General features: G+C 44.8%; 1 protein-coding gene across 1 annotated transcript in view; it reads right to left on the reverse strand.

Moving 5' to 3' along the window:
- Positions 1–2,323: 2,323 nt before the first annotated feature.
- The window catches only part of kirrel3b (kirre like nephrin family adhesion molecule 3b), a 158,157-nt gene continuing 134,776 nt past the window's right edge, over positions 2,324–25,704 (reverse strand). The window contains exons 6-16 of the mRNA XM_084466713.1: positions 24,657–24,762; positions 18,564–18,712; positions 17,874–18,001; positions 17,279–17,405; positions 11,201–11,301; positions 9,240–9,438; positions 6,789–6,896; positions 6,006–6,089; positions 5,597–5,706; positions 4,593–4,679; positions 2,324–2,820 (exon numbers count right to left, since the gene is read on the reverse strand). Coding sequence (XP_084322839.1) covers positions 2,353–2,820; positions 4,593–4,679; positions 5,597–5,706; positions 6,006–6,089; positions 6,789–6,896; positions 9,240–9,438; positions 11,201–11,301; positions 17,279–17,405; positions 17,874–18,001; positions 18,564–18,712; positions 24,657–24,762 — 1,667 coding nt within the window. The 3' untranslated portion in view covers positions 2,324–2,352. The remainder of the gene's footprint in view (positions 2,821–4,592; positions 4,680–5,596; positions 5,707–6,005; positions 6,090–6,788; positions 6,897–9,239; positions 9,439–11,200; positions 11,302–17,278; positions 17,406–17,873; positions 18,002–18,563; positions 18,713–24,656; positions 24,763–25,704) is intronic.

Genomic DNA, 25,704 nt, shown 5'->3' on the forward strand with positions numbered 1-25,704 from the left:
CTGAAAGCCAGGTTGTCTTAATCTGAATTTAACTCTCATCCCCTTCAGTCTACCTCATTTTACTGTGGAAAATGACAAAACAAGAAACAAACAAAAGATATCTGGAAATGGGATAATGGTTGAGCCGTCCATGAATCGAGGAATAGGAAGTGACCTCACTGTGAATGACCGTTCAAGATCTATTTTACTCTATATTGCGTTTCAATGCTATATTCCAGGAAATTCTATTCCGTTTTCAAAAATGTAATCATGTATGGTTCAAACTGATTCCATAAAACAGGATTGGACATGATCTTGAAAGTCTCCAGACATTTGAATAGCTTTTAAATGTTTTCTTTTTTCACAATGGCTGGAATCAATTGATACACAGTATGATACAATCATGGCTGGAGGGCAGACAAAAACTCTGTTAGACGCTCAAAGAGTCACCCTCATCCAACGAGGGCTGGTCACCCAGTGCTTGGAGAAGCAACCCTGAGCTCTGGACACAGGGCTTATGTACAATAACAATAGTTTGCATTTGAATGTAGGGACATATCACCATCTCTCTCTCTCTCTCTCTCTCTCTCTCTCTCTCTCTCTCTCTCTCTCTCTCTTATAAAAGTGTATCAAAGCATTCTGGAGCAAATTTTCAAATGAGGATTTCTGTAACATAACGTGCACTTTAATCAGGCCATTTACCATGTAGCAGACACTTTAATCCAAAAGAGAACAGTCAATTCAGACCTTTTTTTGTTACAGTAATTGAGTTCATGTGCACCTGCTCTCAACTAAAATAAATAGTGTCAGTTGAGATGGTAAAAATAAAGATGGTACAAAACAAATAAGAAAATAACTATGCTCACATTAAAGACTCATGCCACCAACATCTGTAATTCTGTTAAATTAACAAAAAAGAAAATAGTAGAAAAGAGTACGGTATAGATATATAGTGTAAACAGTGGTTTTACTAGCCACACAATAACAAACTCCGCTCAACAATTATGTTTACATTTCGGTTCCCTTGCGGATATGAGTGATGCTCTGCGACATATACAGGAAAAAACACTTCCTTGTAAAGGGATGTCACATTTTCATCGCCTGTTTGTGTGTGTTTGTGTGTGTGTGTGTGTGTGTGTGTGTGTGTGTGTGTGTGTGTGTGTGTGTAGGCAGGGTTCTCCTTCCCTGGGGGCAGAAAGCTGTGCCCTTCTATCACAAGAACATCTGAGAGCAACATGGAGGATGTAGCTCATCATTAAAAAAAAAAAAAGACGGAAGGGTCCTCTGTCTTCCTCCAACTGCCACAGTCTGTGACAGTGTCAAGTACTCAGACCCTCGAGTCACAAGGAGATTGTTGTTGGACAAAAAAAAAAGAAAAGAAAGCGATTTACACTTCTCATTTGAAGCTGCCTCCAAATGACTCAAATCCCAAAGTTCGGAAACATTAGGATGCGAGGAGGGAAATGAGAAGATGCATAACGCACACTGATATTCCTTTATCTCGCAACGGCAAACGCTAAGTGATGACTCCGGGATTTATTACCACATCCCGGTCGCTCCTATCTGCCTGTTTCCGAGGGCCCCAGATGCCAGAGGAAATAGGCATCCTCATAATTGTTTGGAAAGTCTGTGGGCACGTTTCATCTTATTCTACCTACTTAGGAGATGAGGTTTGATAAGCCAGCTGAGCGGAGCCCCATTGTTTTAAGGGGAGTGGGGGGGGCAGTTTAACAATGTACACACTTCAACATTCAGCATGTGTTTTGTGAAGCAGCAGAAGGATCTCGTCGTGTTTGCACACATTCTTACGAGTGTCTCTTCCCCCAATTGACTCTCCACGTTTTTCAATGGCAATCACCCAAATAAGTCTCCCAATACTTCTTCAACCAGAAGGCCTGATTGTCACGCTCTTGAGAGGACTTTTCCTCCGTTCTCCAATTAGGCTGTGTATTGAAATATCCCCATTTCTGTTGTCTCTGTGTAGTTGGCAATTAACCTCCAAGTGGCACTATTTCCCGTAAGGGGGTTAACAAAATAAGAGAAAGAAAAAGAGACCCGGTCAATGAGTAAACTTTGAAGGGGGGTGTAAGGCTTCTTGATCCACTGCTGGGGGGGGTCATTTAGAAGTCTGATCGACAAGTGAATCAAAGCCGGGACCAGATTATTGTATCTGGCGGCACAAGAAAACACGACAACGATTTACAAACCAGTGTTCAGTGAGAAAGTCTTAGGATTACCCTGGTGGATTGCGCGGTCGATAGGTAGGTTGTTCCTCACTCGACTGTCCCTTGGGGGGTGGGGTGTTGGGGTAAGAAGGTGGGGGGGGGGGGGGGGGGGGGGGTGTTGGGGTTGGCGTGGGGGGGGGTTACCGGGTCAAACGTGGGTCTGCATGCGCTTCTGCAGGGGCTTGGTGAGGTCCGAGTTTTGGGACGAGGACTGGGAGTAGTGGGAGGAGGAGGAGGCGGCGGATGCCTTGCTGTCCTTGTCGAACTGCACGTAGCCGTCCTGCTTGCTGTAGCTGCTGACGCTGCTGTCGCACTGTGTGTCGATGAAGGAGCTGGAGTCGCTGAGCGAGCCCCGCTGGAACTCGCGCTCGCACAGCTCGATGGAGCTGCTGCCCATGCCCAGGACGAAGCGCTGGCTGTAGTCGTACAGGCGGTTGGGCCCGGCGCCCAGGGTGGAGTAGATGTTGGTGAAGGACATGCCCGTGGGCACCCGCTGCTTGCCCAGGGTGCTGGCGCCGGTGGGGTTGCGGGAGGCCTCGGCCGGCGGGTTGCCCGCCACCGTGGGGGTGTGGTGCTCTTTGAAGGTGTTGACGCTGTAGTAGCCGTTGGTGGGGTCCTGGTGTGTGTGTGTGTGGGGTGGACACGGGAAGGAGAGGTTTGTTAGTCAACACAACACACACAAAACAGTTGGGAAGGAGCAGGCTTTTCCCGGTGTTGATGGCGGCAGGGAGACGACCCGGAGCAGTGTTTTTCTCTAGAACAATATATTTGTTTCGGCGTAGGGAAGAGGTCAAGGTCAACATGGACCTTATGAGAAGCCATATTGAAAACTCACTTACCCGTGGCAGAACCGACTTCGATGTACACATCACGGCTCAAAAGATAAACAGAAACGAAAATATGACCAAAGCAGAGTTATGATTTTAATTTTGTCAACCTTCCTACTAACCTCCGAATGTTTTTACCAGCTAATTAGGAAGACCTTGATGATTCATAGTTTGGCATCTCACATGCCAGTAATGGAGCAAAGTTCACTCAATTCCTTGCTTTAATTGGACCCATAAGGGTTGGCATGTCTTTAACTTCATGTGGGCCCAGAATTGGATTCTAAGGCCATGACTTCCATACTTGTTGTCAGCCTACTGTGCTCCACCAACTACACTGTTGCCACAGTTTCCGTGAGGGATTCGAGCATTTGCGTGTTTGTGGCTGTGCGATTGCATTTGTGTGTGAGTGTGTGCTTGTTGGGTATCTGTTTGTGTGTGTATGTGTATGTGTGTTTGTGTGTGTGTGTATGTGTGTGTGTGCATGCTCACTTTGGAATAAATGTGAATGTCAAGACGAGATGAGCACACTGCCAACTCCCAATAGGAGACTGCTAATTATAGTGAAATGACAGTGCCAGACAACCTGAGAGGATTCCTTGGTTCTGCTTGTCATTATCAAACAGCGGCCTGGGAAGCTGTGGGTGTCTCGCCTTTATCTCTGCCGTGGTCCCTGTGCTCCTTTCCCAAACGCTCTCTCATCAGCCCCGGACACCCCACACCCCCCCCCCACCCCCCTCCCCCCAAGGGGTGTGGGGTGTGCAGGTGGAGACAATGACGGAGCACCTCTGGGTGATGGCACTGTCGGGCGTTCATTTGGCCGGTGGTATAAACAAACTGAATTTGCCTCTTTTTCTGGGACTGGGAAACGCGTTGGCACGATGCATGGGAAATTAGTGGACGATTTCTGTCTAAGTGATCTAATAGGATCATTATGACTGTATTATCTATTTGCTGAACGTAAATACGCTGAACGCATTGTTTCAACGCCCATCTGTATAATTGTCCTGCCGGCGCGGTCCAAGCGCCGGCTAGACAAGGAATTACTATACATAATCACAAAACATATTGTTGTTTGCTTGAGTTTTTTTTTCTTTCTACACTGTGTTTAACATATAATTTGTTAAATGGCTCCATAACTCAAACAGCCCGCTGTTTGATTATGATTACAGTGCTGCTTTTTTTTCAACAGTGCAAAAGATTGGGGATTATAACCCACAAATTAGAGATGTGTGCACTAATATGTAATGGTCTTGGCTCGGACACGGGAGCTATACTTCAGGGCCATCCGCCTTTGATTCTTGCATCACCTTTGATGATGGCCTAATTAATCAAATTAGATCTCTAATTGGATTCATTTTCGCCCCCTGGCTTTATCCTTGCCCAACCATGGGTGGCAGGAGAGGGAGATTTATGCCTTTCAGCGATACTGGTGCCTTCATAAGAAATTGTGGGTGCAATGCATTCAATACCCACTCTCTCTCCTCTACTCTCTCAATGTCCCTCTGTCACTTCCTCTCTCCGCCCCCTCTGCTCATGTTATTTTTTTGTCCTCTGGATGTACCTTGATGTGTTGATACTCCTTCTCTTCCTCCTGCAGCACCTCCAGCTGTTTCAGCACCGACTCCTGTTGGAAGTCCCCTCGCTCCACCTGCACGGGAACCAGGAAGGAGACAAGAGTGTTAAGGGAAGGCGGGGCGTTCTGAACTGCTCTATTCACCGCTGCACAACACAATACACGGAGGGAGCACATCATCATGAAAGGGAAAAGAGTCAAACGTGTTCACCTCATCTCTCTCGTGTACCAGGAAGAAACATGAATAATGCAAATGCCGGAAAAACTCATGTTTTGCAAAATGCAGATGTGAAAAGGCTTCTACCCCCCTAGCTGTGGCATTCCTACCCATTAAGTGTGATGAAGATAATTACAAACCAAGACTTCTCACTGTAACCGCCACTGCCTTTGAGGGAGGGGGAATGCATATATTAACCACAACAATTATGTCTTTCCAAAAAAGGCGGGTTTCTTGTAAATGCCTACTTTGTGATTGTGTGTGTGTGTGTGTGTGTGTGTGTGTGTGTGTGTTTGCGTGCAGTGTGTGTGTGTGTGTGTGTGTGTCAGCTGCTACAGTGACTGCTGTGCCGAGGCCCACTCATAGGAATAAATGGTGTGATGCATGCACTGAATATAGAGTCTGAGTCATCGACAAACGGTTTAAAACCCTCGCATTGTTCAAAAGGCTGTTTATTGCACAATAAAATGCTATTCTGCAATTAAATCTATCCAATAAGAGATGAAAACTAGCCCCTGTAAAAGGCATGTACATGCTATTAAAAAGGATATCAACAAAAATAAAATAATCAACTCTATGTTTCAATGTTTACCATTTCACTGCAATCTAGTCATTTCAGGAGATACTTTTAAAGCAAATATATGGGGAATTTGTATACATCATTCAGGAGCAGGGTTAATAGGGTCCAGGAGGCCTACAGGTAGACTGCGGTCATTTGGGACTCAAGGTCAGGGAGAGGGTGGAAGGAAAAAGTAGCATGGTCACTCACACTCACCATCAGCTGTTTCATGGAGGCGTGGTCCTCGCTCTCCCGGGCTGCGTTGTGGTCTTTGTGAACGATCTCCACGCGGATGTCGTTCTTGGCCGACGCGGCCCCTTTATGATCTGGTGGCAGACACCGAAACAGATGAGACGGGCCAAGTGTCAATGAGCCCCAGAGACCCACAACACTGTGTGTGTCGAAGACAATGATTTCCTCCCACGTACTTCAACTACCCTTTGGTTTAACGGAATCCTCCCTGATGTCCCAAAGAAGAACAACAATACTGTGGGTAACCAATACAAGAATGTTCCAAGTTATTCGTCACACGTGTGGGACGTAATCCCACACAGCTTAACTAACTGAGGCCACAACGCCTCCCATCTGGGCCAATATTGATTTATCGAATATCAGGACGTCTTACTTTCTGTCTTAATTTTGCTTGCAAGTTCTCTCTGGTGGGCACAGATGGAGACAGGCAGAGTGGGCATGACCAGGTGTGCATCTTCTGTGGAGTACAAGATAAAAAACAAGTCATGGTGAGGGGGCTTGTTAGTACAGTTTAGTCACAGACTGCCTGACTTAACTGGTCACTTCAGATGGATTAACACTCGGTTTCACTATCTCCTAACACACCTCTCTGGAAAATAAAGCCGTTTTTGAATTATGATTTACATGCTTCAGACTGCTGCATGCACTTTCAGTCTGGCTGCATTCATGGCATTCATATGACATTACCAGTATTGTGTCTCATGTACAACATATTCCTAATCATTGAGTCACTGAGAATGTCAAGTTTTCGATTATAAAGGAAAGCAATGAGTTACAATAAATTACCATAGTAGAGGCATAACAAGAACAACAAAGATCTTGATCAACACAAAAATCTTGAGGGCACATTTTAAACCCTGATATGACATGCAATTTGCCCATTTCCCGATACTTGTTTGACCAGATGACCGCCGTTTTGTTTTGTTTTGCAAGTTGGCCCAATGGTCTTGTATGCTTTGGCTGGTTGTGTTAGTGCTGCCACCGGGTGCAGAGTGGCCAGGGGAGGGAGAGATAGAGAGAGAGAGAGAGCGAGAGAGAGAGAGAGAGAGAGAGAGAGAGAGAGAGATACAGAGCGAAAGAGAGAGAGCGAGAAAGACATAAAGAGGGAGCGAGAGTGAGAGTGAGAGAGAGAGAGAGTAGGACTGACCAAACATACTTCTCTGTGAGCGCGTGCAGCAGAACGCTCCGACGGTGCCCATGAGGACAATGAACGCCACAAACGCTCCGACCGCTACTCCGATGATCACCGCCACAGGCAGGGACTCTGCAGAGGAACCCAAAGAGAATCAACCACCACAGTCCCCTTCTGTCACGCGGATGGGGCAAGAAAAACAGAGCTGCAATGGAACACATACAGTGTACACTACAAGTGAGTGCAGCCGTTGGGATCGTTTTCACAGACACAGCGTTTTCACAGACATCTCTTATGAGCCTTCCTGACAAGCAGTTCACGGTGCACCTCCACACACACACACACACACACACACACACACACACACACACACACACACACACACACACACACACACACACACACACGTAGCTTATCATATTGATTTATTCCTTTCCATCCTTAGCACAGGTCTGGGCAGAGAAAGGCATGGGGTTGTGTGTGGTCTCCATTACCCAATATGAGTTCTGAATGGTCCTGCACAATCCATAAATCCCGAGATTATAGTGCACTCAGGAGAAAACAATTAGTGAACGGTTTGTGTATTATCCCAGTAAACAGGCGTGCTGTGATCACACTGTCTAATAACTTTTAATTTACACTCTGCTAGGTTAATAAAGGTATTTGGCTGAGCGATTTTATTTTTTATTGAGAACTTTATGGAGTGTATGAGTGTATTAGAGCATTAGTTATAGAGAGTATGAGCGTGTGCATTTGCACGTATGCATACAAGCGTTCTCATGAGTGTGTGTGTGTGTGTGTGTGTGTGTGTTTGTGTGTGTGCATGCAAGCAGGAAGGAATAAAAACTACAGGGCCCATTCATCTATATCCTGCCCTTGCTGCAAAGTGCACTATAATGAGGACCTGAGTCCACATTAATGACCTTCTCCTGCTTTAAACAAATGCAAAACAACTAAGTGCTCTTCCATTAAATACCATTAAAGCCCATTTAATGTCACCATTGATCAATGTCACTTTCGAATAAGAAGCTTATAATTTATCATTTGGGGATAAGTGCATTGAAAACAAATCATGGGAGATTTTTTTTTTCTGAAAATGAGAACTGCGAGGGGAGGGTCAACAAATGCATGTATTCATTATGTAACAAGCCATCATTTATGTAACAAATAGAGGGCATCTTTATGAAGATATGGAAGGGGTAAACAGTGCCAGGGAGCATTGTGTATGAGTCATCCGCTAAGGCGCTGCCGTGATGAGAGAGCACACTCACACAATGCAGCGACGCCACCCATCCAATTGGCTCTGGTCCTTGAGTCGCTCTTAATCTTAATGAGCAATAGCACCAAACCAATATGCCAGGAATTTATCAGTGTCATTAACTCACACGGTAATTAATAATGCAATCAAAAGGCCATAGCCGCACGCATGCTGCCCTGCTCTCTATTCTTCTACCATTAGAATGATGCTAGATTGGCCCAAAAAGTAGGTTTGGAGTGTACTTTTCTGTATTCAGGGCCGGGGGAGAATATCGGGCTTTGAATCCTGGATCAGTTTCAGATATGCCCCCCGCGGTGGTCCCCTAAGATACAGCCTTTAGAAGTGTTGCATGATAGGAAATGTTTAAGACATTTGCAGATATATTAAAGGATAAAAATCACTGTACAATCTTCATCTTAAATCAGGGTGTTTTCAAATAACAATTCTATATGCTGTTTGAATGTATATGTTCTACATTACGTTTGTTAGAGACCCCCCCCCCCACCCCCCACAAACTTTATTTCAGAGGAGCTCAGGTTTCTGGCGAGGAAGCTCAGCCCCCCCCCCTGTGGCTCCCCCATAATTCAAACACAGTCTGGAATATATGTTACAGATAACCAATTCAATGATGATCAAAGCACCATCGTAAGATATACCCTGGGATACTATGTTTGCTTCTTCTGTTTCCATTATAATGCCTCGACGGGATTAGAGAAGAGCTGATTGGATCACATGTACGCCGGCAAGACAGAAGGACAGGGCAAACAAAAGCAGACAGAGCTGTCCACCCGTCAAATCAACGCCATATTAAAGTGTGATGCCTAATGATGCCAGGCAGTTATATGCAAAACACACATTGGCTGATGGTCGTTGTCAGTAAAAACAACACACATCCAACTACATTACAACGACACACAAATGAAAAAGAAAGGGAGGGAGAGAAACAATGACGCTTAAATGCTATCATATGAACAAAAGCTTTCTGACGCAAGCACACACGCACACACAAACACAAATGCGCAAACACAAAGACACCCACCCACACAGAGATCCACACAAAAACACACATAGTATACACTCACACCACACACACACACACCCACACACAGTACACACAAACACACCCACATGTCCACAGAGAGACAGAGACGGACTGAAAACAGGCTATTCCGTAGAGAAGAGGAGGGTGGAACCCGGTTTCGGACCTTGGCTCCCACCTTGTTCCTTCAGCCGGATGATCTCCGTGTCGGAGCCGAAGCTGTTCCACGCCGTGCAGTTGTAGATGGTCTGGAAGTCGGCGGGCACAATGTTGCTCATGGTGAGAGTGGAGATCACCCCCTCCTCCGTGCTGACCGTCTCCACCGTGTAGCGGCCCGACGTGCCCGACTCCAGCACCGTCTCCTTCCAGGACCAGGCCTGAGAGGAGCAGGACATCAGCATCAACCGGGAGACACGGATACATGCGTTACCGTCGGGGATGGCGGTCTCACACGGTCCGACGGCACAGCGGGACACATGAACACGGGTTCTGAGAGTGACACATCTACCCCATGGGGTCTGAAAGTACTCGTTGCTTTTGTGCTATATATATCTCTATGTAAGGTATAATGTATAGAATCATTATCGGGAAAATAAGCCCCGACAGTGATAATGAAGTGATAATGACCGGCGACTTTCCATACTTTATCCCGCTTATTACACGGCTACTTGCCAAGACAAAAAAATAACTTCACACAGTGTGTCCTTTTAAAATTTATTTGTTACCAGCATTCGTAGTGTTGATCAGCAGAGAAAAAGTCTGCCAAAGACGTTGACGGCGCTTAGCAACTGAGTACGCTGGGGTTGATAAATTACCGGAATACTTGCGGAGTGATACAAAATACGGCAAAAAATCCACTTTCCTTGACAGCAGTCATTATATGCTTAGCAACGGTCATCATTGAAAAATAATTCACCACCGGAAGTCAGGAAGGCCCATGCAAGTGAATGGAGCATTCCACAGCATTGAGTAGAGCTGTGTAATAAATATATATATATGTAATTTCAGACAGGATTATCGTTAGGGAACAGTCACATGTGCGAGGCTTTGTTGGTGGGTTAGTGTTCTAAAGCATTGGATGGTAACCTTTACATAATCTGTCCATCTCATCCTCCCTTCAAACAAATTATAATCTGTGAAGTCATCAAAATGTATGTTTTGACTTCAGGTGGAGTTTGCATATTATTACAAAATGCCAAATAAAACACGACAGAAACTGTTTCACTACGATACTTGATTTGGAACATCAACGAACACCACTAAGCACTCGATGAGTTGCACATTTCTGAAAATGAACATTTAGGGTTGTTTTAAGGACAGGTTTGTGCATACACGTAGCCAGCCATTCTGAAGCAGGCAGGGACGATTCAAAACGAGCCAAATACCCAAGACAGGAACAATCGTCAACATTCGGTGTCAACCACTCTATTTAGCCATGTTTTCGAGTGGAAGGCTCTATAGAAATCTGGTACCCTATTGAATGAAGTTAAACTGAGAGAGCGTTGGTTCCGAAATAATAGCTCGCAGCGACATATTGAAAAAAAGAACTATGAACTAGTTGATTTTTGGAACTGTGAACTTAGTTAAAACTTTTGAATTATGAACTATGAACTGAACTAGTTCATTTTAAAATGACACACTCACAGACACATGCACATACGCGCAACACACACAATTGCAAACACACACACAAAAATAGTAAAAATTATGCTGTTTATGGGGGGTTCATAAATCTTAATGGGATCTCTTGCTTGCAGAGCCTAAGCACGAGTTCAATTAGGAACAAATGAAGGGCCTGAGCATGATATCTTTACCCCACCCACTATTCATGCACAACTAATGACAGTGAATAATATCACAACAATGGAAGTGATCCTTGCTTGCGTGTTATCCATCTAATTATTTTTTACCAAATTAATTAAGAGAACAATAGCATAGCGTCCCATTGTTCAAGCCCCCTGAACAAATACAGGCATCTCGCACGCCATGATGGTCATTACATGTCTACAGTGAAGTACTCAGGTGCGGCAGCAGCATGAAAACATACAAGCACACACACACACACACACACACACACACACGTGCATGTGCATGTATTAAAGCAAGAACGATGGGGTGATTCCCATGTGAGTTACTTACGATGCGGTCTGGTGGTGGGGTGCTCCGGATGAAGCATTTGATCTGTCCTTTCTCCCCGTGCAGAGCCTGCTGTGTCTGGGTACTGGAGATGGTCGGAGGACCTGCCAAGCAAAACCAATAGATCAGTGATCCGTTCACCAGATGCAAGTCAGGAACAATAGATACCAACGGACGGCGCGATGCAGTTTGATTTACAGCTCATCCGCTAATGTCAACTTTCATGGAGAGTAACTGTCGTCTGCTGCTTTTGGCCAGCTTCATAATTTAGTTTGATGGGAATGTGTTGTTTTTTTTGGCAGGTTGACAACATTGTTGGATGAATGCATGAGTTGATTTCCTACAGCGATGCAGTGGACTACAGTGAGGATACTCTAAGCACAAGAAAAAAACAATTATGCTGCTTTTCCACCGACAGTACCAGCTCGACTCACCTCGACTCTGCCCACCTTTTTTTGCGTTTCCATTGGCTAAAAAAGTACCTGGTACCTGGTACCGGGTACTTTTTTTAGTACCACCTCTGTCGAGGTTCCAAGCGAGCGGAGCGGTCTGCTGGCAACTGACTTAGGTCCAGGTTAAGAGAAGGAAATAACATTCTAAATCAACTCAGAGGTAGTCAATTCTGTCTGCAAAGGTGATCTGAAATACTATCAGGTTATTTTCAATACAAGAGCTCACATTTTCAATGATAAATACAAGCAAAGTTTTACTCCATAAAAATCACTAATTGGGAGAAATATTGATATAAATTTTCAGATTGGCCAATCGGTGAAACAAGGGGGGTGGGCGGTAGCAGAGTCCAGAGCAGAGCTTCTTGTCTTACAGACGTACTCTGTGCTCAATGAGATGACTGAGCGGAGGAAGCCTATTTCCAGCCACTGAGGTCAGCACTTTAATTAACACATTGTTGATACAGGTAGCAGGGAACTGCGCCCGAGCCATTTGTCATGACTGGAGACACTATGGATGAACAGGAGGGCTGACACGCAGATTGCCCTGAGAGGAATTTGTTCCGATTAGAGTTTTGATAGAGGATTGAGAGGTGTTTTCCTGCCATACTTCACAGAAATCGGCTGATGGCTTCGTCCAACTGCTATCTGTAATGAGGGTGACTTAAAAATAATGGGGCAATAACACCTTGTGTAACGGTGAATATATCTAATATTTTAATTTAGACAGCCCAACCAGGTTTCTACAAATAGCAAGGAGAGGTGTGACTCAACGCCACATGTGGATAATTGGACCTTTGAAAGAGCCTTGCAGTAGCAAATGTTAAATCATCTCTATATAAGGTTGGGGTTAAGAGTGAGAGTCTGCAAGAAAAGGTGCTGCCAAGGAGGCATTTTCTTGATTAGAGAGAGAGAGAGAGAGAGAGAGAGAGAGAGAGGGAGAGCGAGAGAGAGAGAGGGAGCGAGGCGGGGAAGAGGGGAGACGGAGATGGGAGACGACGAGGGGAGACGAGATGCCTCCCCAGAACCAACTTCCCTGCCTCGCACACAACTCTCGCTCATTGCCATCTCTTTGACCACACATAATTGCAGTTTATTACCTGTCTCTTATTAAAACGGATTAGCATTTTAATGAGATTTTGGCAGATGGCGTCTCGGTATGCTAGCGGAGGATGCTGCAAGGCGGCCACCGCTACGCGGGGAATGATTGCAGTTAAATGAATAACGCTGTATTAAAGACTCCGCCGCTCCCCAACTTATGTTCACCTGCTGACGCGGAGGCCGGCGCCGAGCATGAGGCTGGCCGTGATTGGGCACTTATGCAGGTGTCGTGGTTGAGATTTCAAACAGATTTGACTCCGACGCGTGACACGTGTGCGCCGTGACTGTACGCATGGGATCGGGGACGACGCCCTCGCTCCTGCACACAGAGTAGAATTTGAAACACGAGCTCGGATCAATGGGTGGCAGCGAGCCCAACCCCCTCGCTGGGGGCGGAGCAGAATCTGCATCGCTGATCAGAGATGGAAATGAGATGAAAGAAATATAATAATCATGCAGGCTTATCTGTCTGGTTCAGACAGCTTGAAGGTACTTGTGTGTGTATGTGGGTGTGTGTGTGTGTTCAGGTGTGTGTGTGTATTCAGGTGTGTGTGTGTGTGTGTGTGTGTGTGTGTTCAGGTGTGTGTGTTCAGGTGTGTGTGTGTCTGTGTGTGTTCAGATGTGTGTTTGCTCCGGTGTTTGGCTCTCCTGCTGTGTGTGAACAGGCCAGGTACGACCAGGCTTGGTAACCAGAGGAGGCAGGCTGTGATCGGGGGGGGGTGGCGACGGTCCACATGTGCAGGTCGAAGGACAGGCTTTGAAGGACTATGATACACACACACCAGCCATGTTTGTTTGTTTTCTCCCCCCTCTGAAGGTGCCCTGTTGTTGCTGTACTAAATGTCCTTCTCTATAGTGCTATAGCGATCTATGTGCTGTTCTTTTTTTCTTGGACATAAATTTGAGCTTGAGCTAGCATAATAGCATAATTAATGTTAGCACCCATACATTTTTTATGCTAATTACCGGGTGAAAGCTGGTATTATAGTTATAATGTGGCTGCAAAGTCTGCATTCAAGAATATATTGGAAAAGTAGGTCACAAGAAGCTATTTTTAATCAAAAAATCAAACCAATTCAATAGATATTTGAATACATTATGCTGCTTAGGTTACGATCAGATTATTATGCAGATTTTGCCATCATTAATTTCCCACAGTTCCATTCATGATAGAGTCAATGTCGGTTTTAGAAAAGTGCAAAAATGCTAATTTGCTAGACCTGTAAAGGCTATGTCTGGAAGCTACAGACACAGAGTCAAGAATGCTAAATTAACAATCAAGTGCTTTGCAGGATATTTCCGGGTCTATTTCACTTTTTCAATTGATGTGGTAAAGGTGTATCTGGCCTCTGGCTACCCATTGGGACTAATATCGGATAATATACACAGCACCGCACACGCAGATGCATTACACACACAACAGATGTTACATATGAAACACACACACACAAACACCACTGGACTGTCATGCAGCTAAAACCTGTGCATACATATAAATGAGTATTTATATGTATACACCGAACCTATGGCTCTCAAGTGTGTGCGAGACTAATTCCCTCAAGCAGATGGATTCAATCACTTATCCGGTGCGGTATTTATATGAATATGGATGCAGACATATTGTACACTGAATGAATAATCACGCAAACCTAGATGAACCCCCCAACCCCCGCCCTCCTCTGGTTCATACATGCACTGTTTCATACAAGCTCATGCTGTATACATACTTAAAGAACGACAATAGTTATGGCGGGGGGAAATGACAAAGAGTGGAGGCTAGTTGGGAAGGAGACAGGGCCAAGCGAGCAGAGCTGCCTGTCACAACGGCTCACAGCATCCAGAGTGGATGAATGGAGCTGATCCGTTTTGTTTTGAATGTTCTGTTTGAACTGTTCTCTCTCACAAGCAGAACCTTGAGGGAGGCTGGGAAAGGCCTTGAAGTCAACGCATATATTTATGATGGTGGGATATTGGATCAAGATCTCTGGACGGATTTTGACGAATCTCTTTCAAATTTATTCTGTAATAGTTCTTAATGACAATCACAAATAACAAAAACAAACTGTGTTTGGGAATGATCAACTAGCAATATGAATCCATTAGTGACTTAAACATAAACTGTTTCCGCTGCTAGCTGTTTGATTATAATTAAATGACGTTCTTCCCCGGGGATGGCAACACACTCAGATGGCTGTGTGGTGAGGCACAGTGAGAGCGAGTCACATTCAATAACACAGGAGAGAGAGAGCGAGAGCACGCGAGAGAGAGAGAGAGAGAGAGAGAGAGAGAGAGAGAGAGAGAGAGAGAGAGAGAGTGAGAGCGAGAGCGAGAGAGAACAACAATAGTTGACCAACTGCTCACTGTGGGCCCTTGAGTTGAGAATTTAGGTAATTCTTTATTTTCTGTGTTGCTATTATAATGAGCAGTGCTCTAATGCTATTCAATCACTGTCAGAATCAATTCAGCCCCACTGACTTGTAAATACACTGGCCGTGGGTGGACACCGCGTGAGCTGAGGTGAGCACAGATTCCGCTGCGACTTTCGACCACAAACACAGAACAAATCAATGCAGAGCCACAGGTGGACCCTCACGCTGCGTGGAGCCACGCTGCCGTCGTGCCGTTTGTACTTTAACCGATTTGTTCGACCGGACTTGTTGGATGCATGTTCCGGGGTCTCGAGTGAAAGAGAATAAATCATTCATGTTTTTTTAATGAAGCAGATGGGCTTATGAGCACAGATTCAAGACGAGAGGGTGTGTGAGAGCAGCATATGAATAGAAAGTGCTATAAACAAAAAGAGATTTTGATAAAAGAGCCTGCATAACAAGTCTGCAGAGACAAAGTACATGTAGTCTTTTTAGTGTTTTTGGCTTTAATATCTATTGAAATAATCAATTTTCCATGTTTTACTCTCCACCCCCCCAGTGCGTCAAAACAAACATCAATTAGAAATCTCATTTGCAAAGTTATTTTTTGCCTTTTCCAAATTCTCGCTCCAAATGGATATCAGAGGCAGAAACAACCAAATCGGAGACAATTGAATAAGTCATGATTTCGCTCGGCAGGCAAGGCTCAGCTTCAGCTTTGACTGAATGGTTGCCTGTGAAGGGGGTGAGCGTCTCACTGCTGTGATCTCGAGCTGGAGGGGGTAGCTGTGGTATCCCATTCTCTCTGATTCGCTCTGCTACTGTCTGGGCTTTAAAGAGGAGAAGCCCTACCATGCACGCTGGTTCCCCCTATGTGATCTTCATGCTTGAAGCGGTAACAACATCCCTCACAGGCAAACCACGCCGCCATCATGTTTTATTTTGTTGCCTTTTCTTTTCTTTATCGGCACGGTAACCCTGAAACGACGCCCGCCGCAAGTCAACAAAATACTCGTCAACATCTTTTTACAGAAAAGAAAATTGAAACGAACGTAAAAAATAACCTTTTGTCTTTCAATGTGTGCTGGCCCCCAGTCTTAGTCTTCGACATGACGGACATTGATGGGCAGTGAAAGAAGAGGAAAACCTTGACTCTGCCATGTGTAAATCCAGACTGAGAGCCAGCGCTACAATGAGCCACGCTCCCTGAATATCAAGTGTTCATAATGAAGTCATTTGTTTAAGAGTTGCCAGGTCCCCCACCAAGGCTGCTATTCATTAGTCACTCAGTCACTTCCTCAGAGAGAAAAACACGCACAAACACACACGCACGCACACACATGCACACACACACACACACACACACACAGCTTCCCCGCAAACTCCCGTGGAATCTAATCAGCGTTTAAGCCTATTTTCTCTGTTTATGAAATGCAGGACCATATCTTGAGAAAACGCACAGACCCCTTCTATTTTTATCCTATAATGTATTTAAGCACTTCATAATGATGACACTGGCTCAAGTGGTTCCTGTTTTATCCCGTTACCTTTGCCAGGAAAATAAATAAACACAATTGGGTGGATTTGCTTTACTTTATGTCACGTTGTTTGGCTTCGCGTGGGCAATGGTTTCAGGGTTGTTTCTTTATCAGACCTCATTAACCTTCTCTCCAAATAAACAAAGTTGTACGAAATCAATTGCATATACAAAATACAAAATAAACAGCAAATTTAACTATAATGGAGACTTTTACCTCCAGTGTGTGTGTGTCCGTCTGTGAATGGTGAATGAACAGCATTTATACAGCGCTTTTCTAACCAGTGGCCACTCAAAGCTCTTTACAATATTGCCCAACCTTCACCCATTCATGCACACATTCACAAACCGACGGCAATGTCAGCCATGCAAGGCGACAGCCAGCTCGTCGGGAGCAGTTAGGGTTAAGTGTCTTAGTGACCCCTCGACACTCTAGGAGGAGATAGAGGATTGAACTAGCAACCTTCTGGTTACCAGCCAACCTTTTACCTCCTGAGCCACATGCCACCCGTCTGTGTTCTGTGTGTTTGTGTGTTAAGGTACTTTTGTAGGTTTTGCATGTTAGATTGTGTGTGTTTGTCTTTGCACATCTATATAGACATATTAATAATACATGGCAGCCTACCGTTGACAGTTAGGGAGACCTCCTTCTCTCCCGCACCCACACGTGGAACCACAGCGCGACACACATATTTCCCGGCATCCTCTTGTCTCACTGCTTTGAGTGTCAGAATGTTCTCATTGCTCAGAACCTGTCACCAAAAACAGAGAAGGGTCATAGGTCAGAGGCACAAAGTAGCAAAAGCGCTAACCATTGGGTTAATCTAAGAACCCATCAGGGCAGCCTGTGTGGGATTGCTAAGCTAACATGTGGACTCTTTAAATGCCTTAAAGGGCATCTCTTCTCAATTATTAAAATCCAATTTTGAGTCTGAGATTGGTGGATCAAAGGCATGGAATTTGCCGTTGAGTTGGAAGGAGACTTGAATCAGAAAGCAAACACTCCTTAAAACAGTCTAACAGATGTAAAAAAAAAAGAGCTAATTTCATTGGAAATTTGGATTCTGGCAACAGGCCATCTGAGAATGTTCTACGATTCATCCGGGGATCCAACTGGTGGATTGATCCAAAAGATGAATGGAGCGTTGACTCCCACCGATAAGCAAAGAACGCATGCAATTCGAGTCAATAGCATTAAACATCAAGGCAACCAGTCTCACCACGCCAGAGCCCCTTTTCATCCACACGATGGTGAGGGAGGGGTTGCCTGTCCAGGCACAGTTGAACACCGCATCGGAGGCCAGGTCCACCTGCAACGACTGGGGCTCAGCCGCCATCCGCGGACCAACTGTGGGGAATTTTTTTTTTTTACAGCCAAGCTCGCCTTTCACGTTTCAGGCAGAGTTCTACCTGCGTGTCGAGAGGTGCATGCACACCTGCTTCATTCTATGCTGCACTTATGGGGGGGGGGTGCGCTAGTAGAGAGCGTGTGCGGATTACTTAAAGTGTGCTCTTTAGTAAAGCGTGCATGTGACTTACATAAGCGCACGTGCAAAAAAAAAATAGACCCATGTCTTCTCCCGGGATCAGCATTGAACATGAACATTAAATACTTGAATTATATACTTAGAGTTTAGTGAAAAACATTTAGCTAGTACCTCATTTTGTAATGGAAATATTGAGCATTGCACTTTAATTGAGTTAAAGTGCAATTATTTTCCTTATTAATATTAAAGTGTCCAAAAAGGTTATCCCATGCCCTAGGGGTCATCCAATATACGGGGGGTCATCCCTACCCTAGGGGTAGTCCTATGTCCTAGGGGTCATCCCATGCCCTGGGGGTCATCCCTACCCTAGGGGTAGTCCTATGTCCTAGGGGTCATCCCATGCATCAGAGGTCATCCACTCACAGTAAACGTCGACGTTGCGGCTGATGTTGGTGCTGCCGAGGGCGTTGGTCACCTCACACGAGACAGGCTCGGTGAAGAAGGAGTGGTCCACGATGACCTCATAGGTGTCTCCGGACACCTCCTTGATGATGCTGCCCCCCTTCGCCCACCTGATGGGGAGGAGAGAGAGAGAGAGAGAGAGAGAGCGAGAGAGAGAGAGAGAGAGAGAGAGCGAGAGAGAGAGAGAGAGAGAGAGAGAGAGAGAGAGAGAGAGAGAGAGAGAGAGAGAATGACAAAGAGAAGTCAATTAAGTAAAAACTTAAATACAGATTTGAGTGTATTTTCATCTCTCTTTGCGTCCCAAACACATTCCGTACCGGTAATAAATAATCGTTACATTGATGTGCCAGGCTGCCAGTAAATGCGACGTTGACAGACAGCCGACGGTAAGTCCCTTGTTACGCCAAGCGGAGCAACACAACAGTGTTACAGCCAAGAAATACATACAAAGAGACACAAATAGATAACGCTCCCACCTTTGAATACAGGCGTCACACAACCCCCGGGCCTCTGATGGTGATAAATTGACACGATATCAGACAAAGAACATCTGTTTGTGTTTGGTAAAGGGGTCGACACGGTGGTGAAGGCCCGGGCTCATCCTGCCCCAAAACCCCCTCATAGTGTTGCCTTGGAGCTTCTGGTTTTCCGGGAAGTTGGTTATTTTCTGAGTAGTGTTGAGTGTTGAGACTCTTTATTCTTTGTAGAAGCCAAAATAAATGCATCTTCAGAGGCTTTGGGGTTTTTTCTTTCCTCGTTATTTTTTTTTCATAGCTTTGGAACATTCCGGAAAGCACCAGCCACAAAAAAAAATAGTATGATGTATAACTGCGAGCTCATGATGTTGGATGAAAACACCATTAGTGCCTACCTTCTTCCTCCATGTTGGAGGACTGAGCAAAGTTTCCGTGGTGGGGACAACTCATTTGTTTTCCATGACTAAGTTGGCCCTGTGCATCACTGCAAAACGCTATCATTTAAATGAGGACAGATTACCACATTAAAACGAGACCTGAAGAGAAAACGTATCTCTTATTGCCCTTCACAGTCGTGGTTTGTTATTATATTTGTAGGCTCTCATTCTGGGATTTCACTCTGTTTACCTTGAGATTAAAGTGCAATCATCCTTAGTCCTAACATTAGAAGAAAGAGGACCTTGAAATGTCCTGTAAATATTGTGATTGGATCACAAAGCTAACTGCCTTTTTAGGTGTATGTCTGTGAATATAGTTTGTATGCATGAATATTCTGTATCTTCTCTCTGTGTGTCTGTGTGTCTGTGTGTCTGTCTGTCTATCTGTCTGTGTGTCTGCCTTGGCATGTGATGCCGCCTAGGGCTGTCTGTCTGTCTGTATGTATGCATGATGTATGCATGTGGACTGTCTCTATTTATATCCAAATATAAATCTAAATTCATGTGCATATGCACATGTGCTGGTTTCCTTGTCATTCCTGCACATTACGTATGAATATATGTATAGCTGGAGGCGGTGCCTTTGCATTGCATTGGAATTCTTTGAGCCCCTCCTGACGGCCCGAAGGTCTACAGTGCCACAATACGACTAGAAATGCTATTCCGTATGCTAAAGACATAATGGAAGATTATGATAATGGTTATGACTGCTGATGTTCCCGACATCCCTCTAGCCCCCTTTTTCAGTGGATTTGAATACAACGCCTGCAGATCAATGCGCTGTTTTGGTGTACCGGCTAACGACAAGCGACAACAACACAGGCATCAGTGGCTGCGGCGGCGGCAGCCACACAATAAGGATGATCGAGCATGGGACAGAGCGGAGCCGATGATGAAGACGCTTACAAGGATTATGGTAATGATGTGAGAAACATCAAGAAAAAAAAGAACACAGAAGAACAACAACAACATTATATAAACGACAATGAGAATAATTATTTTGATAATGACAACATTGAGGGTATCCATGATGATAATGATAACGATGATGACACTGACGATAGTGATGATGATGTTGATGATGATGATGATCATCATCATCATCATCAACAACAGACGACTCCCCACCGAAACATTTTTCGTATCGTGATCTCATTGGTCAGTGAGTGGCAGTGAAGTAAACACAGATGTTTGAGCGATAGGGTCACTCCCCGGTGGAGTTTGAGGCTGCCAGGATTTTGGGGTTCGGGTTGGGGGGGCCGGGAGGGGTGGAAAAAGGTCTAGACAGGGGCGTGGCCAAACGATCCTGGACACAGAGCGCTGTATCGTCTGCAGTACAGACTGTAGAGCCCCGCTGGGGCGCTGGGCTACGGCCAAGATGTGGCTAAACATAGCTGGCCTGGGCTGGGGTAACACACGTACACACACACACACACACACACACACACACACACACACACACACCTGCAGGAGGTTAGAGTGGCCACATTCCCTCCCTCCGTCGCTGACTCACTTAACGTCGCCTCCTGTAATGGAGGGGTTTATTTCAAATGAAGAGGACCAAAACAAGTGTGCGTGTTTGTGTGTGTGTGTGGGTCTGAGGTTTTTTTAGCTGGGTTTTTTTTTTGTATGCTTGTATGCTTGTCAGTTAAGCTGCTAACAAAGCTGTTCCTTTACCAGCAGCAGAGGATGCTGGCGGCCATAAGAACTCATAAGTATTCTGTTTTATTCTTCCATAGCATGCGTCGCAGGGGCCATACAATGTGGAGCGAAATATAACCGATTTGATTAAACCGCTCTCTGTGTTGTCAACATATTGGATCAAGGCGGCAATTTCTATCAGTTTTAGCTGGTAAATGGACAAAAGTACAAATTCCTCGCTAAAGATGTGATGCGTAATGCGACAAATTAATTAAATCATTCAGTGTCTGAGAAGTGGGCTCTGATGCGAACATCTAAATGCCATCTGTCTAAATGTGCAGAGACAGTCCACCAGACAAGCAGTGGCGAGCGGCTATATTTTAATGCATACGTTTGGTTCTGGACTGTACATTGAATAACAGTGGCCTGATTTTTTTTGGTCTGGCATTAGTCGCACTGCATAACTCGCTCCAATAAACTGTCAGAATTCTTCATTAGCCGAGGAAGATGAATGAAAGACGCATTAGGCTGGCGGTATCAAAGGAAAACAAACAGAGAAAAAAACTGCCCAAAATAAAGAGGCAGCAACGGGGACCCAGAAATAAACAGGTGTGCGGGCGTGATGCTGTTTTGCCTTCAGATGCTTCTGTCGCCGAGGTAGTTTTGTTGTCACGCGGCGCCATGGTTGCTCATGGCGACGAGGGACCTGATTTGCCTTGTTTGTTATTCTCCCTCTCTCTCCGTTGTCTCTTGTGTGCTCTTGTTTGGATCTGAGCAAAAAAAAAGCCTTTTGTGTTGTGCTGTTTCTGCAATCCTGCTGCCCTCCCCCCCATCCTATCTCTCTGCCTCCCGCCACAGCCAACATGTAATGAAGATGTTTGTGAGAGGCACTCCTCCGTATTTCCTCCTGGGGTTCATTTTGATTGAAGCCCCCTGATTGGAACACACGTGAATGTTTATTTACTCCCCTCTACCCCTTGCCTTAAATCTAACGACTGGCCCGGTTCCTCTTGTTCCCCTCATACCATGCCGCCCTCCGACGTAGCGGTGAGCCAGGGAGCTCGGTTGGAGGTAGCTGTGGAGGTACATGTTATAGATCCATCTGACACCTACCCCGGACTCCCCCCCACCACCTCCTAGGATCAGGTTGTTTAAACCCTGAGCCGTGATCAAAGAGTGAGGCTGATGGGAGTTAGACATGTACCTCTCTGACTGGTAGCCCTAATGTCTCCTCTGGTGTCACAGTGGCTTTAGGGCCATTGAAATGTAGGAGGGCGAAGAGGAACACGGCTCTCTGGGAATAGATGAAGACGCAGAGGCGGTTTACTCTGAGGACGTCTCTGTTCCTTTGCTGTCCCTGTTGTGTCCACAGACTATCGACTGTGTGTGTGTCTCTGTGTGGGTGTGTGTGTGTGTGTGTGTGTTAGTGTGTGTGTCTGTGTGTGTGTCGTGCGCGTGCGTGTGTGCTGCTGTGTTTTTCGGTGTGTGTGTGTGTGTGTGTGTGTGTGCATGTGGCAATGCGTGTTTGTGTCTCTTAACGCTTAAGAACATCCCAGCTCGACTCTAGCCTTTAAGGTGAATTCAGCAGCAGAGATATGAAGATCCTGTGGTGTGTGTGTGTGTGTGTGTGTGTGTGTGTGTGTGTTGGAGGGCTCTCCAGAGATGAAACCATCCTTAGGTGAGCATGGTGATTAGGGTCCCTGTGCAGCAGAACCGGAGCCTTGCATCATTTCAAGGATCATATTTCTGCAAAGCCTCTTCAGATCTTAATTGAGGATGGAGGACTATATCTTCTCGGATAAAGCGTTCCATTGTTGAAGACGTCTTGTTAGAAACAATGTGTTCTCGCGGTGGTTGACCTTTTTGAAGTCATACCCGCTGCCAAATGATGTGACATTGCTGCAGCTCAGAATGGTTTTTCCTCTAGCCACATTGTATTCCTGTCTTTCAACATCTTGCCGGACATGTTTTTGTCAAAGCCCTGAGAGGAAGTTAGGCTAACACAGTGAAAGCTCACTCTTCCTCCAGATAGATGCGTGATTGATTCGCTGATTGATCGAGGTTCGCAACACAACAAAAAGAGGCCACATCCTTTCTAAAGCGCTTTATGGGATTCGTCTTTGTTGAGTGCCAAGACAATCAAATACAGACCTTGTCTTTTGTGAAATCCCCCCCCAACCCACCCCACCCCCACTTTTGTATTTTCTGTTTTGAAAAACAAGGAATCCATCAAAAGAAGCTACATCTCTGTTTTGCCACCTCTGAGTGTGTATTGCATCCGTTTCATTTCCCAATACCATTACAGGACTCGGAGCCATCCAATTCCCTTCTCTATCGATTCCCATCCACTTATTCTATACTTGGATTATGAAACCTCCCACACAGAAGGCCACGTATTAAGAACATACCTCCGCATTGCACCTTGCTGCTTAGTTCTTCTGAGCATGTAGTTATTCTGTTTTTTTGTTGCTGTTCTATGAGTTTCTAGCATGCACAAGTATATCTCAAACGTAGAAGTTGGTTAATGGTTTTGCTATTCTGCACTTCTTGGCCTGCACCCCCCAAGGCGTACACTTTGGTAATTGCTTTAAAAGGCAAAAAAGAACGCTGGCATAATCCGCGGACAAACAGTTTCCAACAAGTCTGAAATCTGAAATCTATAGTAGTTGGATAAAGAGAGTTGACTAAGGATATTTACAAGTTATGTTATATAAATTTATATTATGTTATGCCTATTACGATCTAAACTTTGAGAAATTGGTATAATTCATCCAAATTGTACCTATGCTAAAATATTGGGTCAGGATGAATTCAACCACTATATTTTCCTTTCTTCTGTTATATAAATATTTTTGTTAAAACATCGATATCAACAAAACAATTCTAAACTGGATTTATGAATGTCAAATCTTGGGTATAGGTTTTGTAGAAACTCTTTCTCATAAACTATAAACTATGATAGCAACAGTTGTTGTTTTTCCAACGGAATCATTAGATTAAATATATTTCTACCAGAGCTATGCCACCTACAAAATGTGTGCCAAGTACTTGGGAATTATTTGGAGAGAAGCGGAGTAAGAAAACGAGAGTAAGTCAAGTAAGGTGGGAGAAAACAGGAACAAACAGAGGTTATGGAAATGTGCCTGGGTAAGTGCAGACGTGTGTGTGGGTGTGGATGTACATTCTCCTTCACTGGTTAAGTGCATATGTGTGTGTGGGTGTGGATGTACATACTCCTGGACTGGGTAAGTGCATGTGTATGTGTGTGAGCTGGTGTGGGTGTACATTCTCCTTCACTGGGTAAGTGCATGTGTGTGGAACTGTGGGTTTACATACTCCTTCACTGGATGCAGGTAGAGATTGACAACAAATTGCTTTCATAGACAGACAGAAAGATGAAAAGGGTCATTTAAGCTCAGGTCCTGCAGGGAGTGGGGGGAGGGGAGGGGGGGGGGGGGGAAAGAGAAGAATACAATCCTGAGACAGTTCATTAATCTCACCGGTAGAGGGTGACCGGAGGGTTGGCCTTTGCTGAGCAGTGGAATTTCACCAGGTTGCCCTCCAGAATTGGCTGGGGCTCCACTGACAGATTGACAAGTGGTAGATCTGAAAGGCAAAGACGCACACAGACTAACAGTTAGAAAAAAAGGGAATTTAGGAAAACAGTGAAGAAACAAGAAAACTGGAGGGCAACGATGCAGCCGATTTTTCTGTTGGGTTAGGGTGAGCTTACGGTTCTCAAACGATAGCATGTGGACTGTGTGTGTTTGTGTGTACTGCGTGTGTTTGTGTGTGTTTGATGTGCTGTATGTGATGGTGTGCACACAAAAATAAGCAATAAATGTATCTCCCTCTAAAACCTACATCAAATTACACTAAAATTTACATTTGGGATGTATAAATAATCCTGCCAAAATTCCTATGCAGTCATTACCATCATGGTTACAAAGTATGTGTGTTTGTATATGGACTGTGAAAACCAAGATGGTGATAATCCTTTGCATTTGAACTGTTCCTATGCAAAATTAAAGGGAAATTAGCAAACCAAAGGAAATTCCTGACTTAAAAATTCATTTCTCTGTGATAAGCAATTTGCAAATAGGAATTAATCAAAACAATGAGCAGTCTAAATGCACCCCAATTACAATAATGAACAACCACAGAGGAAGAGGCAATTAAAACTATTCCTAAATGAGAACACAGATTATGCAAATCTAATAAAACACTTAATTCATATTAATTGACAAAGGTGAAATGCTTTTTGATCAGACATTTTGATTCCTCCGAGAACCGGGTATGTAATCACGCAAAGAAGACAACCCTATCACCTCCTGAGACCCAGTGAAAGTCCATAAAGCTTATCAAGCAGAAGGGTCTGGGTGACAATAACAGAAAGCAATTATTATAAAACGTATGCACCACAACTATCTAAATACGCATTGGTTTATCCTTTTATCTATAGCTCAAGCATATCTATTCTAACATGACTTTGATAAACAATCAAAATAGTCAAATAAAAAGAATAGCAAATCACTTTTTCAATCGTTG

This window comes from Micromesistius poutassou (genome assembly GCF_964030765.1).
Source record: "Micromesistius poutassou genome assembly, chromosome: 4".
In the NCBI taxonomy this organism is placed as follows: domain Eukaryota; kingdom Metazoa; phylum Chordata; class Actinopteri; order Gadiformes; family Gadidae; genus Micromesistius; species Micromesistius poutassou.